Source organism: Dermacentor albipictus, chromosome 9 (assembly GCF_038994185.2).
Source record: "Dermacentor albipictus isolate Rhodes 1998 colony chromosome 9, USDA_Dalb.pri_finalv2, whole genome shotgun sequence".
Classification (NCBI taxonomy): Eukaryota; Metazoa; Arthropoda; class Arachnida; order Ixodida; family Ixodidae; genus Dermacentor; species Dermacentor albipictus.
In genome coordinates this window covers 71,325,868-71,342,157 of record NC_091829.1, presented here as the reverse complement: position 1 = coordinate 71,342,157, position 16,290 = coordinate 71,325,868, and the positions used below count along the sequence as shown (strand labels likewise).

Sequence of the window (16,290 nt, the reverse complement as noted above, 5' to 3'; positions counted from 1 at the left end):
TTGTTGCAAATGGGTCGCAAGCCCCAAGGGCAGCGTTGGCCTGGTGGCCTGGGGCACAACTGGAAGCATCCGAAGGTCCTGGCAAAGCATGAGTCGACTGCTAACAGAACAACTTGTTTATTCTAGCATCGCAAAAGAGCGGCCGGTCAAGTCGACCGAAGTGGAGAGACGGGAGAGCACGCTACTCGACGGAAGAATTCGGAGCCTCTCTCTTGGCGTCCGGCGGCAGCTGCTTTCATACTCTCGGAGTCGAGGGCAAGATCGTGCGTGCGTGCGCCATCACGTGCGCCTCGTCAGAGGCGCACGTGATGCGTGGCACGGACACGCTGAGAGACACGTTGAGACGAGTAGGTGACGCATCCGCCGGGCCGGCGCCGGTCAGACCTCCTCGCTTCACAGTTGGGGGAGCTCCTCTCCCCGGCTGCCGCGCTTTGACAAGCGTGGGCACCAACATGCACACACACACACACGCACACACGAAGACACGTGGCATTGAAACATGCCTGGACGCGCTTGGCGGGGAGGCGTTGCGGCAGCGCTGAACGGGCCAAAATGTCCGCCGCTTTGAATGAAGCCGCGGCGTCCGTTGCATCCGCGCCGGCTGTACCGCGCGTCGTAGGCGAAACGTAACAGCTTTATTACGTAAAACTGCCACTGCAAGTATTAGCGGTAAGGATGTTCAGGTCTCACCCTAGCGCACGTTGCCACTGCCGTGCGCGCCCTCAGCCATGAGTCAGCGGTTCAGGTGCACAATGTTGTACTCGTGCTCACAAAAAGCCAATGCCACGTGCTTTGGCGCGGCACCATTTTACTAGTCATGCTTATGATTAGGCTAATGAATAATAATGATAATACATACTACTACTATATTGTAGTAATAGTAAAAATAATAATAATAATAATGGCAATATTTTGAAATTGTCGCGGCGTTAAATAGTCAACTAACGTGCGTGACCATATTATGTATTATTAGTCTGGGCATTTACTTTGCAATTGCTTATTGCTTCCCTCATTTGTACATTATCAACTCCGCCTGTGTGATTTCTTTTATCGCCTGTTGGGACGCATCAGTATCGTAGACTGTGATTCTGGAACTCTCACGATGCCTCTGGGCTAAATAACAGGTTGACCTCACTGCTACATCACACGCGGTGGAAGCGCTGCGTGATGTGTGTGACGTCGCAGATACGGCGGACCTGTTATTGAGCCCGAGAGACGGCGTATATGCCAGGCACAGTCCACACTGATGATGTCTCTCTAACGGCGATGAACTAGAAAGGCACACACATGATAACGGTAATGCATAGAAGACGAAGTGCATAATGTGCGGACACGTTATATACAGGGTGTTTCTGCGAACACAAAAAAAAAAGAAAATTAGTTGCCTGTCGCCGATAGCATAGTTCTAGTCCATGGGAAGGTGCACTTGAGGAGGAGGACATTATGTGCAGAAGAAATGGAAATGCATAAGCAAATGAATAACAAAAAAGCACTAATAAAGTGCTTAACTAATTAGATTGTGGCACATATTGTAATTCACAAATTCTAGCCTGTGAGACTGCAAGGAATATCCACGTTAGAATAATTGTGTGCGGGGGGGGGGGGGGGGAGATGGCAACCATTTACGGGATATGCGCTGATAAATTTGCAGTAAAAGAGCACTATCTTTTCATTTGCTTTCTTGAGAAAACATCATTTTATGTATTGAAGCACAAAAATAACTAGAATGCCAATGCATTTCTCCCCAATGTTCGGTATGTAATATCTCAAAACTAATGTCATCCTGAAAATTCGTTCAAAGTATGTGCGCCTTGCGTACTACCCTGCTGGAATTTGTAAATTTCAGCGCGTGCCACAAGGTAATTTATTATAAGCTTAATTAGTAATGTTTTGTTAGTGAGTCGATTGCGCGGTAATGTCGATGGTGCAAGTAATGTCTGCCTTTTCGAGTACACCAGCTCGTGGGCTAGAATTGCTGAATTTGCCAGTCAGTTTAAAAATGTTTTTCGAAATTTTCGCTATAGAACACCAGGTGCAATAAAGTGAAGCCTTCTTTGCCTTCGACGTGATTGTTGCGTCAACTTGTCAGAGAGCCTCCAGAAGAGGGTTATAGCGCCGAAAAAAACAAAACACACAGCAAGCGAGACGGAACAGGCGCCTGTCCCGTCTCGCTTGCTGTGTGTTGTGTTTTTTCGGCGCTATAACTCTCTTCTGGAAACATGCACCAACTAGCCCCCCAACAAGTATTGTCAGAGAGACCGCCTTCGAAGGCGGCACTACACTTCCAACGCGACTCGACCTTAGAACTGCGGCACATTCCCGGCCTTCGGGGCCCATGCAGCAACCCGTGCAGCCCTTGCGCGTTACGCCCCAACAAAGCGTGGCTCATGTCTCTGAGAGGCCAAGTTTACAGAAACTTTGTAAATGCGTCTAGCATGCGTGCCTGCGTGCGTGCGTGTGCGTGTGCGTGCGTGTGCGTGTGCGTGTGTGTGTGTGCGTGTATGTGTGCGCGTGTGTGTGTGTGTGCGCGCGCGCGCGCGCGCGCGTGTGTGTGTGTGTGTGTGTGTGTGTGTGTGTGTGTGTGTGCGCGCGCGCGCGTGCGTGCGTGCGTGCGTGCGTGTGTTTATTTGCGATCACCGTGTATGTCACATTATGCAAAAAAGATGTGAGGCGTGCAGACAGGACACAAGAGTATAGAGGAGTGGACAACACAATTGTATGTCACAATTGTCCTGGAGTGGAGTCCGGAGCCTGGAGTGGCCTGCTAGCCAATCAACTAGGCTAACATCGTCAGCATATAATTAAGCCTTGTATCTCTCTTTCTCCCTGCCTTCGTTACCTACCGTGTGCTACATCCCCGCCGTGGCCCTCGCATTTCGACGGGACCCAATGGCACATAGGTGCGTGTACGTAGAATTTAGGTGCGTGTTGAAGTACCCCAGGTGGTCGAATTAAATCCCGAGTCGCCAGCTATGACGTTGCCTGATAGTCATATTAGTGGTTGTGGCACGTGAAACCCCAGCATTACTGTTTGAAAAATGCTTATAAGTTCCGCTTTAATCAGGATTGCGTGCTTTTCGGCTGCAGGCTGTTGCTGTGCCGCCACACACCCAGTACAAAGCCCGATGAAAAACACCAGGGGCTGAATTCACGAAGATGTTTCGTTAGTAAGTTCTGTTTTTTAGTGGCTGATCGTCTTCGCTAGTAATATGCGCTACACCGCCATTGGCTGGCACGAACGCTTTTAGCGTAAGACTGTTTTGTGAATACGGGCTCAGATGAAATCAGTGGATTGCTCTCGATTACCTTACGAGGGAACAAGAGTGAATGTGTACGGCAGGGCGAAGCCGCGCAAGGAAATAGATCGGAGCTGATGTTACTGGGGTGCGGTACACACGACAGCTTTTATCGTGGTGACGTCACATACCTGACCCAGTTGGCGTCACGATGTTTAAAGAAAAGATCAGACAAGCGCGGAGATGGGCACGCGATGGTTGTTTCTCTTCTTTTTTTTAATTACTGGTGGTGGTTTTCGGACCTCCTTAAAGCTGAATAAAATTCTTTCGCTTTTAACACAGTAGTCTTCGATTCCTCTGTTGCTGGATCTAAGGTGGCGCCCTAATGTTTTACTGAATGTAAAACTACTGGCCTCTTGCACGTGCGACCACGCGTAGCCCTCTTCTAATTTGTGACTATCCTCATCTCGGATGAAGGTTTTAGCATCTTTAGTTGTTAGTACTGTTTTTACATGGCTCGGGAGATTTTCTTTTACTGCGGTTGCATCTCTTTTAGGAATATCGTATGCACAATATTCACTTGCACACCACATTCACAGTTTGGTACATTGACGCCATCTTTCATGAACGGAGCATGACAGCTGTGGTCTGCCGATTGTGGTGCACATCTAGGCACTTTTTTGCTGTTGTTACTTTTCTACATGTTTAAAAATAAACATTACAAAAGTACCCGCCGTCGTGAGTCAGTGCCTATATAGTGTTATGGTGCTGACAACATGGCCGCCCCGTCGATTCACGGCTGCGACTGATGCATTGTGACGGGAGCAGATTACAAAAAACACTCATGTTTTGCTCTTCGGTGGGACGTTTATAAACGCTAAGTTTTCAAAACTCATTCGACGCCAACTCCTGTGGCGTTCTTCATACGGTACTGCGCAGCTTTAGTTAGGGCAAAGCGTCATAATTATTTATATACGTGTTACACAAAGAATCTTCAGAAAACATGACACCAGCCATTGTCACGCTCAGTATAACTTTGGCAAATGCAATTTGACGTCATTACACTTATTGAAGACATTTATGATACGTAGGAAGCTTGACAAAAGAAGCTTGACCAAATAATGTAAATGTCAATTACTTAGCAGAAAGCAGCGAAATGAAGTTGGATCGCGGTAGAAATTTCTGAGTATTGAGGGATTCACTTGTCGGTGCACTGTATTTCATACGACCAATAGGCCCTCGCGCACTGAACATTTCAACACCATTAAGCATCTTTAAAATGGTGCTCAATTTCTTTCGTGACTCTCAATCTCGCTCTTAAGAGGTAAGGTGGAATCACTGATATCGACAAATGAAGATTTTTGTTGTGGCGACTTTTTCTGGCAAGTAAGTGTTATTATGGGGCAACGCACGACACAAGACTGCATCGAATTAACTTTCAATGCGGTCAATCGCTGTCCCGTTTAAAAAAAATATTTATAATCTGAAAAGTAACGTTGTTAGTCATCGCACAATGCTGCACCTTCAAGGTTTCAAAATGTTTAGATTGAAGTGCCAGTAATAACTGTAGAGCCTAATAGCAACGGTTGCCGTAATTACCTACAATTTCCTTCGTCAATTTATCTTTATGAGCTGCTATTTTCGAAATCTCTGATGAACAAGCATTACAAGAAAGGTTCGTTGTAATCGACAAAGGTAGGAACTATGCCCCTCTTTTGCTGGGTCATGCTTGGCGAGCGCTTTCAGACTAAATGCGCGTGATTTTTGTGTTTCTCGTGGAGACCATTGGTAAGAGAAGGAACTCCGAGTAAAAATTACGACGTTTTACTTCGAAACTGCTCTTTTCTCTCATCCTGTTGAATATCTTGCAGTCGGTAGAAAACGGCCTCCATAAATAAGATATACACCGCGAGTTCACTGAAAGTTGGAGTAGGTGTCAAACGTATTCAAGAAGCTGAGAGCCAAGTCGTAGCAAAAGGCGTATTGCTCCTGTAAAACAGAAAGAGAGAAGAGTTCTTTTACGAGATCATGACAGTGCCGCAATAAAGAACTCATCAGAAAACCAGATCACTTTGTATACATCGCCATCAACTGAATACAATTTCAAAAGTGCAAAGCATACATAGTACATTTTTGTAAGGAGCAGTAGTAATATCCAACTGCAATTGCAGATATGAACCGCTGCATCGTCATTGCCTAAGTGAACTGTGCGTTACAATTCTCAAATTGCTCCAGCAGTGCACTGAGGATATGTCCCGAGTCGGATCCTAAGAGAACTGAACAAGACTCAAGGAAAAAAAATGTAGCAAACGTAAATTGGAATTGGATGCCGATGTTGATAGAAAATACCTGACAAAAAGCAAACCTTCTTTCACGGCTTCCAGTTTTCTTTGAGAGCACTACGCTTTCATAGGAACTGAAAAACCTGAAGGATTATTTTAAGCCGTGAGACCGCGCTAGTTGGTATTCCATGCTGACGTAACCAGCGCAAGAATGGACACAGGACACTAGTAGTCAGGCGACAAGGACGAGCGCTTCTTCCCTGTCGCCTTACTACTAGTGTCCCGTGTTCACTCTGGCACTGTTTACATCAGCATAGATTGTTTAAACTTACTTTCAAGAACTCCACCTGAAATCATGCCTTCTCGTACTGCATTCGAGGTATTAGTGTAGCCAGATGCGCAGCTCCCATGTTGATATCGATTCACTAAACTAGTGGTACCCCGTGCAGTGATATACCATGGTGCACTAAGCATTGACTGAAACTGGACTGTATCCCGCTGCTTATTTTCCACGAACAAGAAAACGCGTTGCCATGGTGAGCCCTCCATGTTGAGAGCATAGATGAACTAACCGATGTGGAACACTATGAGCCACACTCTATGCACTTACCGAGTCGACGATGAATTCGGGACGGCTACTGCGCACGTTGCGCACTGATCGGAACACGTCGAGTTCCTGTTCCAGTTTGAGCTGATCGCATATCGCTGCCGACACGCAGTACAGGCCGCTTTTCTGGCAGCCATCCCTGAAATCAAAAGGAACATCACAACATATGCGGGAATACACCGTAAAAGAAGTTTACACCCCTCGGGGCTTATCTTGCACAAAACAATGATCGTCATCAACCTTACTTGCGTTTCCTATCTTGAAAACTCGGCGCTCGTTACTTTCCCGTCGAGAGTGCTGTGTCAAGCTGATAACGCTCAAGCCGTTTCGGACCAGGAAGTACCGGGCTCGCAGCGTTAAAGAAAGGAAATGCGGGCGAGACAGATGACGATTATTGTTTGGGGACAAAATACAACCCAAACGGTGTAAACTTTTTTAAAGTGTAGTCGTAGTTTCAAAGTCGGAAGGCAGAGGTCATACGACATGTTCTAACTTTTATGAGCATTTATTTAATAGCTAGGTTTTGGAAATGAAAGAAAAATGAATGCATGTCTACTTCATCTCATGGCGGATAATAACCACAAAATTTAGCTCGGGACTGTGGATAGAGCTAATACTCGACTCCAAGAAATCCAAGCAGCATTCTCCAGCAAGCAAAATTAGAACAGCTTCTTCACATCTAGTTCAAGTCATGCAGGATTCCTTCTAACGAAAATCAATATAATGATATAGTCGCAGAATAATTAGCGCATCATTTATAAAAAAAATAGGTTTGCAGAACGATGCATATATCAAAACTGCCTCCAGCATGTCAAGCACGCTATTGAGGGATTCGTGGAGTTAACAAGTTAAACTGTAGCAAAACATTCTACAACCAAAATTTCTGATTCTATTCGACCTGGCTTACAAAAATGTTGGCACTTAGCCTCAGCGCAGAGTCACACTAATCCTTTTTTTTCTGTAACTTGCTGGCATCTAAATAGTTATGAATGTTCCAAGTAGTAAATTAGACCCGCATACAGAAGAGTGGACTACTAACTGCGTGCGCCTTTAGAATGAAGGTGGAGAGAATTTGCGCAGTTACGTTTCTAAGCATTCCAGTTACCTGCTAGTAGCTATTATCAGATAAAGAACACAAGGAATGGTTAACTTTAGAAACATTATCTGAGCCTGCACGAAGCTACAGAGGAAGCCCATCGAGTTTCTCGAAAAGAAACTTTCGTACTTGAAGAAAATGCCGTCCTCATTCCGCAGTGCCATAGTGGAGCTTTCTTGCTGAGAGATTCGTAAGGGTTTCCTTTGAAGCTCTGCGCTGCAGCCAGGTGGGTGACAATTGTTCATTTAATAGAATTTCTTCTTCATTGCGTTGCCCTGCCGCAAACATTCGCAATATAGACACGTGTATGTCACTTTTACGTGAGTGGTTGCGTGGCAGCTCCACGTTTGCGCGCCACATTTCGGGAAAATTTCAACTTTATATTTTGTCATACATTATTCGTAGTAAAATTCTACATTCCTTTCTTCCTTGATATTTTTTCGTTTAATTACGTAAACGCGAAGTATGTTGTACCAACTGATATCGAGGAGCTACTGTACTCTATTGCACTCACAGGCACTGCACCACGACTGTTCTCCCTTCGGCTTGCATCTGCCACCGGTTGACGCGCTGCAGTATCTCCAGCACCACGTCGCAAGAGCTCGGCACGGTGCTGCTCCTGTACCACGACTGTGAGCGGAACTGCTTCACTATGCGCGCTGGTTGCTGCAAACCGAGTAAGCCGCTGTTTGCATGGAGCACGACAGTAACTGGGCTAGAAATGTGCTACTCTGAACCACGTGGCGAGTGTCACAAATGATGGCATGCTCGTGTATCGCCGCTGATTGTAGCGTTAAGGGTACATTTTCTATGACGTCGCAGTTCGCTATGACGATATCATTTTGCTTAGACACGGTTGGTGCTCGGAGCAGTTGCACAAGAAAGACGGCAGGCTTCAGCGGTCCTTTCGGATGTGAAGTTAACTCATGTTTTGCGACAGTGGCAGTTCCCAGTGAAGATGAGTTATTCCCCAGTGACGATGAGCATATCCTTTGATTATTGCTGTTGTTGCAGTTCGGGGAAACACGATATTTTTTTTGGTTGCCTGCTTCTTTCTTAAATATTGGCATTGACACACTACGAGTAACTCAAAACGAACTCGTCGGTTATAGATTGGTTTGCCGAAGGCCGGGGAAGCGTGTTTTCGTACAAAAACGTCTAATGAGAAGAAATTATTTCAAAAAGCATTCATTTTTTTATAATTCATGAAATGTTATTTGAACTGTGTGATAATACGGGAAAAGATAGAGAACATAAGATAAACTGCGACATTTCCTTCTCTATGATGAACTCAACTTCCTTTGTGCATGAAACAGTAATACACGTACGGAAATTGAAATTACGAACTTCGACAGACATAAGAGCTCTCAGACTTCCCTTGTCCAAGTAGGTTACATATACTTAGGTAAAAAGCATGCCTTTATAGAACTTTTTATTGGCAGTGTGGCCAAAGGCTTCCGCAGATTCTTCTTCTTTTTTTGGTTCACAGAGATTTAGCATTCTATTATTCATTATATTTGATTAAGAAGAGCTCGGTGCATTATGTTGATTTTGTTTGTTTTGTGCAAAAGAATCACACTTCCATGTTTCCATCGCTGAGAAGTACAACGTACAAGAACCCACATGGTTGAGGTGACTGCAGCGCGGCATTTTAAATTATTCAAATTTGTCTCTTTACAATTTTTTGTAATCAGTCTTTATGTAAGTCAATATTTAGGCAGCAGGTGAGGAAGCAGCTGCTGCGTTAAAGCTTTCGTGCATTTAAGGCTCGATTACATGTTTTGAAAGTCGTGCCGTAGTTCCTCAAATTGACTCTGAGCCCAGAAATTCTACAACAACTGATGTCATGAGTGAACTCGCGCAGTGCCATGACCGATATATTTGAAATTTTCCATTTTCTCTGTGCATTTGCGGTAACACATCGTACGGCACTCGGTAACTGTGAATGCTCTGAGTTACCGAGTTAGCTACGTGGCGCTGTTGCGACATCTCTTGTTGGTGCTGACGTTGTCGACACTGTCGAAGTTGCTAATTTCCATCAACAACCTTAATTAACGTCGGCGCCACCTGTGGTGTGAAGATTGTGCCATATTTGAGACTTATCATCATCGCTGTCTTGTAAGCCTCATTTATGCCACCGCCGGCGGTGTTTTCAAGAGTGTGACAATCAATAATTTCCCGCGAACACACCATTATCTTGTCAAGAAAATTTTTTCTGCGCGATCCACAGAATCTATTCCTCGTACACTACAATGGACGAATAATGGCCTCCCAAATACACGCAGAGATTCCACTGCTCTCTAAGTATGTGCGGAGCAGGAAAGGTTGCACTAGTTCCCCAGCATGGCTCTTCAGCGATAGCGCAGTGGCTTGCGTTTTACACGTTGCTTGCAAATACATTGCAAATACGCATTGATTCACTGGAACGGATTCGAATGCCAGTGGGGGCGGTTGTGTAGGAGTTCGATTTTTATTCGCTCTGTAGGAATGGCGAAGCTGTGGATGACAAGGTGTCTTAACAAAGAAAGGAGTCATTGGTGTGTGTGTTCGATTACGAGAGTGGTCGTCGCTGGCCTCACCGAATGAGTGGGCATACGAAACAGACGGACTTACGGCAAACCCAGTTTGCCAGTTAACCACTGTCGCCGCAAAACAAGAAAGGTTAATGGTGACGCTTCTGCTTTTATAACGCTTCACTGCAGTTATGTTCTCATTGCAATTTTAGTGACTGACGACATCCTCGTCCAAGGAAGCTGTCCTTTAGCCTTACGTTGTCTTTCCTCTGGAAAATACCAGATACAGCTGGATGTAAGCAGCTCCTATGTCTTTGTAGTGTCGTCCACCAGTGTTGGCGCACATGTTCCACAAAAAAAATGTACCTGTTTATTTCGAATGATGGCGCGAGAGCACTGGTATACATTCGAAACGTATAAGTGGCATACCTTTGCATATGTTTAAGAAAAATAGGAATTATAGAGTCCATTCTCTCGCAGCGGCTATTACGTTGCTTTAAGCATTGAGTTGTTTTAGAAGCTGTAAACACATACGTGCCCTTATCTTCTGAGAAATGACACGATGCCGAGCTTACTAAGGCCATCCGTAGTTACTGATTAAGCTGTTATCTTTGCGCTTTCCATAGCGCTGAGTTCATTGTGCTCATAATAGTGGCTCTTATTTCTGACTCACAATAAACAACACATGTACAAATTTTCAGCAACCAAACCAATATTTTTTGCAAAAGAAATGATTTTGCGCCAATGATAAGGTTCATGTGTAGAGTGCGTGTTTATAAATTATTTTTTTAAAAATGAGTGTCACAAGTCCTTTCGGAATTTTTCTACGCCATGACCTTACTGCCAATTTTGGTGCTTCTGAGAACGTAATCTAAACGCCAGTTTCTTGTCAATATGTTGCGCTCTGTGTAAGTTTACAACACTTGGCCAGACTACACGCCCCGCTACAGTACTTGGGCCGAGAGAAACGCCACCTTAATGGCTCGAGATTAAAATCATTTGCAACATGGTTCTTTAACCTTCAACCGAAGTCGACATGCATGATATTATGCTCTACTAAAGGATTAGAAGTAGCACTTTCTCGCAACGCTAAACATCTGCTGTTTCACAAGATTTACCAACGAGTTTCATTGAACGCGCTGTTATAAACCGTGTGCGAAATCATCAGCTGCGACGAAGGGTTGATTCTCTGACCAACTTGACTCAACTGATGCGACAGTCGGCAAAAATATTTAAAAAGAAATTAAAACATAGTCAACTTAGATACATCTCCTTCAAGCACATAAGTATGCTCTCGTGAGGTCACGCGATATCATCAATTTCTGATAACAAATTATGAAGTTCAGGTTGGAACACCACAAGCTGCTTTCCTAGCTCTAAAGATACTGCAATAAACGGTTTTATGGAGCTTCGATAAACAAAGATGTGCAGCTACCTGAGGGGCTCGCTTTCAAGCAGGATCAGGATGCATAAAAAACACTAGCTTTTGAGAAATGTTTACGCATCCATGTTTTTCGGAAGCCAAACAGCTGTACATGATAAACTTGAAAAAAAAAATAAAACGCGATCGTATGACGTACCGAACCATGGATGACCTTAAATGTCCGAACCAGAAGGCCTCGGAAATCCTGAGTGTCTATCTGCTCCACCACAGTTCTCCCGTATTTCACGGTTGTCTTCAGACTTGGCCAGAACTTTGGCGTCGTCTATTGGATAGAATAGAAAAAGGGTACGCATAATTTTTTGCATTACATCAAGAAATATTGCATCTTACGACAGAGCTCCACACTAATATGGAAGGATGATAGAAGGGTACCTTCTCGATTCCTTGAAGTGTTGTTCATTCGGAACATGGGTATTTATGTAATCAATCAAGAATACTTCAATCAACTTTTATTTGCATTTGATCATTTACAAAAAATGAATGTTGCGATAATAATGAAAGCAGCCTCTCCGCTGCTTTATGCAACTTACTTGTTTCCTTCTTAACGCACTGTTGAGTAGCAACACGTACCACGCTTATTAACCGCGATATGTCAGCTCATCAAGCTATTTCTGTTAGTAGTTTTGTTTCAGGAAACAGCAACTCTTCATTAGCATTTTTTTTATTTTGATCATTTGATTTTGGTCAGGTTTATTCAATCATTTGTTGGTAGCAAGACTTCCGGCCACGGACCATGCCAGACTGCCCGTTTCCTCAGACAAGGTGTTCTTAAGACTAAGTGATTTTTCTTTACCAAATAAATATTTCTAATTGACAAAGAAATGGGCATGGGCAGGACATGTAATGAGGAGGGAAGATAACCGATGGTCATTAAGGGTTACGGACTGGATCCCAAGGGAAGGGAAGCGTAGCAGGGGGCGGCAGAAAGTTAGGTGGGCGGATGAGATTAAGAAGTTTGCAGGCACGGCATGGCCACAATTAGTACATGACCGGGGTTGTTGGAGAAGCATGGAAGAGGCCTTTGCCCTGCAGTGGGCGCAACCAGGCTGATGATGATGATGATGAATTGACAAAAAAAATTGGCTGCGGTACATATGTGCAATGTTTCTTAAATGGTAAGATTACGCTCAAATTGAGGCCCAGCGTGAGACAAATACTTTTTTTGTTTTGTGCACCAGCAACATGCCATTTCATCGACTTTTGCTTTGTCATATAGTTATCTTAGGCGAACAATTATAATTGTTTTTCACTATTCACCTAGAAAAACTTTAGGTAAACGAAAGTAATAGCTTGCTTAGCTTATCTTCAGCGATTATTATTTTCTTATGTAAGGATGGTGATGAAAAGATTATGTGTGCATTAAAGAAGAGTACGTTGTGATAGCTCGCCTTACCTCATCTTGGAGAGTACCCAGCGTGACAAGCGTGACAGAGCCACTGCCTGCCAGCATTTCCCAGAAGTCATCGATTGTTCCTGGCAAAGGCAGTTGTGTCACAAGGTACGCTTTTCGCCTCTTGAAACCCTGCGCAAGCAAGGCATACACTTCCAATTTTTTTGCTGTTCAACGGGACGTCAACCACTGTTTAATTTTCTCAAAAGATTGAGTCCAAATGTTAGGTCTCCTCGCACCACGAACGAGAGTCAGTCAGCACTGTGAGAAGAAAAGCTATAGAAGGATAGGACTCAGCTTTATGAACGAAATAACTACATCATACAAGCTACGGCGGAAAACTCTAACTTCCCTAGGACTATAATTACGGATTTCTATCCTATGTTGAAATGAAAAAACTGCGATGAATATACTTGGAGCTTCAAGGTACGGGCCACACGATGAGTGATGGCGTAACATCGAAAGGTAGATACAAACATCATTGGTAACGAACGCTGGTACACTACATTCCGGCTGAGAATAAGGTGTCAGGAAGGTCATGTGACATATACGAAACAGTGGCGTTGGCTTTGTAAAGTAATAAAATCCGAAGCCACAACAAAGCACGGACACGGTTGAGGGAGGAAGAACATGGTGTTTTTAGGTAATTTGGAAAGAGCATGGCCCCAATTGGGCTTGGCTATCACAAGACCGGGTTTTCGATAAGGCCTGCATGCAACAAGCCTTCGCCGTGCAGCAAACTGAAATCCACAAATGATAGCCAATGTTCCAGTTACTGTGCTGGGTATCTGTTTAGTAAAAGTTGAGATTGTTCATTCAACCCCACTCTCAATCGTTTTGATGAAAGAAACCGCACAGGCTCAAATTAGATGTCTTACATCCACGTAGACGGCGTTTATGTAGTCTGTCTTTGATCCGTCAGCTGTGACACTCAAAAGTGGTCTCCTGCTGTCACCTGGAAATATAAATAGAGATAGCACCGCCTATAAAACATGCCTACATGTCATGCAATACATAGCCCCAATCGGGTGTTGCTTACATGCCAAAAGTTTAGATGACCGATTTTTGGCTGCATTTTTTCCGTTCCGTGCACTCTTGTACTCATCCGGGGCCGCAAGAGGGCATATACGGGTTAGTTCCTGTTGAAAAAATTAAATTCAATCATTATATCCCCTACCCGCGATATAAATGAACGACGTGTACTGCCGATATAACAATTTATAGAAGAGAGTAACTTATCATGGCGATAGAAGAATCTATAGAACTGGATTGAGCATGTTAAAAAAATGGAAATATATGATTGGTTTAAGGACGCTGGGCAAACAAATTGAAAAAACGTAAATTTTCTGTGATTGTTGCCCTGATCCCCTAGGTGCGTCAAGCCTTGCAGGCAAGGTTTCTTCAAGCTGTATTTTTTTGCTACATCCTGCTGCTTCTAATTACAAGGCTTTGAAATGTTCATGAAATGTGGACAATATCTTTTTTTAGAAACAGATTTTTCAAACTTTTATTCTTTTAGTTCCAACTCGGGAGCCAAGAAAACATCATTCCTGAAGTGTTTGAAAGACAAGAATTTTTTTTCTGAAAGCTACACAATGTTTTATTGAAGTGACAACATGTTGCTATCGATCTGCTCTCAGGAGATGCCATTTATCGAAGTCTTCAGAACGCATGTTCGTCGAAAAATATCTGCCCATTCGAGCACGCAGAACTTGGCCAATCAAATTTAGGAGCGCTTTTGCTTTTCTCAGGCAATGACGGAAGAAACGGGTGCGTATTGTGGAAAAGGTCTTTCACTAGAATTCTTCACAAGACAAACTAGTAGCCAATCCTGATGTGGGCGTAATATAACTGAAGGTGGTCGTCGAATGACAACGAACAGTTATGAATGAAACGCTTTTTTTAATCAGTTCATCGTCTGCACACCGCCTTGCTAAAGCTATATGTGCTACAGTGCATCGAATAACCATAAAGCAGTGTCTGTGTAACACTGCAAAACAAAAGAATGTGGATGAAATGGTTTACATTACGAGTACTATATTTTACTATATCTTATAAGAGATAACGTTTCCCATTAGATGAAAATGAATGAAACATTGGCACTTTAGTGGACACACTAAAGAGTCAATCATCGTACTCCTCACCGACGCAAATTTATAGCACATTTATGTAGATGAAGACTCGATTCTTTAGAGCCTTGTGCAAATTGCTTGTTTGGCGCTCATGCGTAGCTCATTGTAAGACAAAACATAGAATTGGTAATCTTTTCTGTGACAAAAAAAAAATAGCATACGCCATAGTTATTGACAGGTTTGAAATTGAAATTGAGTGTGAGCATTCTAAGCACTCTCTGCGGACATATAGGATCGTAAAATTAAGCCTACTGGACCTCTTTCGGGGCCGATTTGTGTTTCTGAGTCGGTTTGGTTCAACCTAATTAACTACGAATCCCTAAGAAATTGCCACCGATGGCGCAGCTGAAAAACTGCTGCTAGTGTTCACACTAATTGTACAGCGCCTTGTTGTTGCATGCAAATATTCCACCCTCTCCACTCGTTCCTAAAAAAAGTACCTATGTTATCTGTAGGGACTTCATTACCTTAAAGTAGTACTCTGTTTATGCACTACTGAATTATTCACAAGCGGTAATTCTGAGAATTACCGCGCATTATTGAAGGTCGTCGCAAAAGTACGTCAAACCATGCTGCTCTGGGGGGTATACCTAAATATTTTTGCGTGAACGGAGACGTCTTAATGCGAACATCCGCACTGACTCACTACCTATAAGTCGAATAATTTCACGTTTGACCATTCCCATTTCTTGCACACCTGATCGTATAATGAATATCAATTTCGGCTTGCCTCTGCAACAATTTTACCTCTAGAAGCAATCGTACCCAAGGGTACGATCATTATTTCAATACACGGCAATCCCACTGAACCGCGACCTCACATCGAGTCATGGTTGCCTTGGTTATAGGTTGGACGTGGAAAACAATAGATGTGACAACACTCGAAATGCTGCCATCGTGCACTAAAAACACTTTTACAGCACGCAAACAGATTTATTCTTTGTTCTTCCAAATTTCGCGCCAAGTTTAACAGCAGAAGATGCAATGACAAACTGCAGCAGCCCACGAGCACAAAAAATACCAGCATTTTTAGTCCGGCAAACCATAAGAAAATCATTTTTACCATAAAACGCACTAAAAAAGTTGATAATATTGCGCTTAAGGAATGATTTAGTTTCAAAAAGCAATGAGTCACATCCTGCATGACGCACGATAATACCCATACGTCATTGGGGAAATCGTAGTCACCTAACCCACCGCCTATAGTTTATAGCAATAACTTGCGGCAAATCAATAAAAATATTTAAATTCCTAAATACTACATGTCGAAACCACAATCCAATAACGAGGCACACAATAGTGTGGTCTTCTTAAATATAATTCACCACCAACGGTTCTTTTAGCGTCCATGCAACGCGCGGGATGCGAGATTTTAGGCAGTTCGCCTTCATAAGAAAGCACCTGCTGGGACTGAGATCGAACTCGCAACCTTCTACTCAGCGGCGCAGCACTGTGTCCTGTGAGCTACGGCGGCAAGCGTCGCTCAGGATTTGTAATTCATCTTTGCAATTAAAAGCTACGTTACTTCCGAAAATAAACGAGAAATGAATCCGGCGAAAGCGTTTTCTGCGAGGAAAAGACACACTTGTA

General features: G+C 43.6%; 1 protein-coding gene across 3 annotated transcripts in view; it reads right to left on the bottom strand.

The window, feature by feature from the left end:
- Window positions 1–5,044: 5,044 nt before the first annotated feature.
- LOC135908554 (receptor-type tyrosine-protein phosphatase T-like) overlaps window positions 5,045–16,290 on the bottom strand; it is a 143,875-nt gene continuing 132,629 nt past the window's right edge. For 2 of the 3 annotated variants that reach the window (XM_065440335.2, XM_065440336.2), the window contains 7 exons: window positions 13,608–13,707; window positions 13,447–13,523; window positions 12,572–12,700; window positions 11,315–11,440; window positions 7,736–7,887; window positions 6,129–6,264; window positions 5,045–5,225 (listed from right to left, as the gene is read on the bottom strand). In XM_065440335.2, the coding sequence (XP_065296407.1) occupies window positions 5,151–5,225; window positions 6,129–6,264; window positions 7,736–7,887; window positions 11,315–11,440; window positions 12,572–12,700; window positions 13,447–13,523; window positions 13,608–13,707 (795 nt within the window). In that variant the 3' untranslated portion in view covers window positions 5,045–5,150. The remainder of the gene's footprint in view (window positions 5,226–6,128; window positions 6,265–7,735; window positions 7,888–11,314; window positions 11,441–12,571; window positions 12,701–13,446; window positions 13,524–13,607; window positions 13,708–16,290) is intronic. The other variant, XM_065440338.2, reaches the window with a different exon arrangement.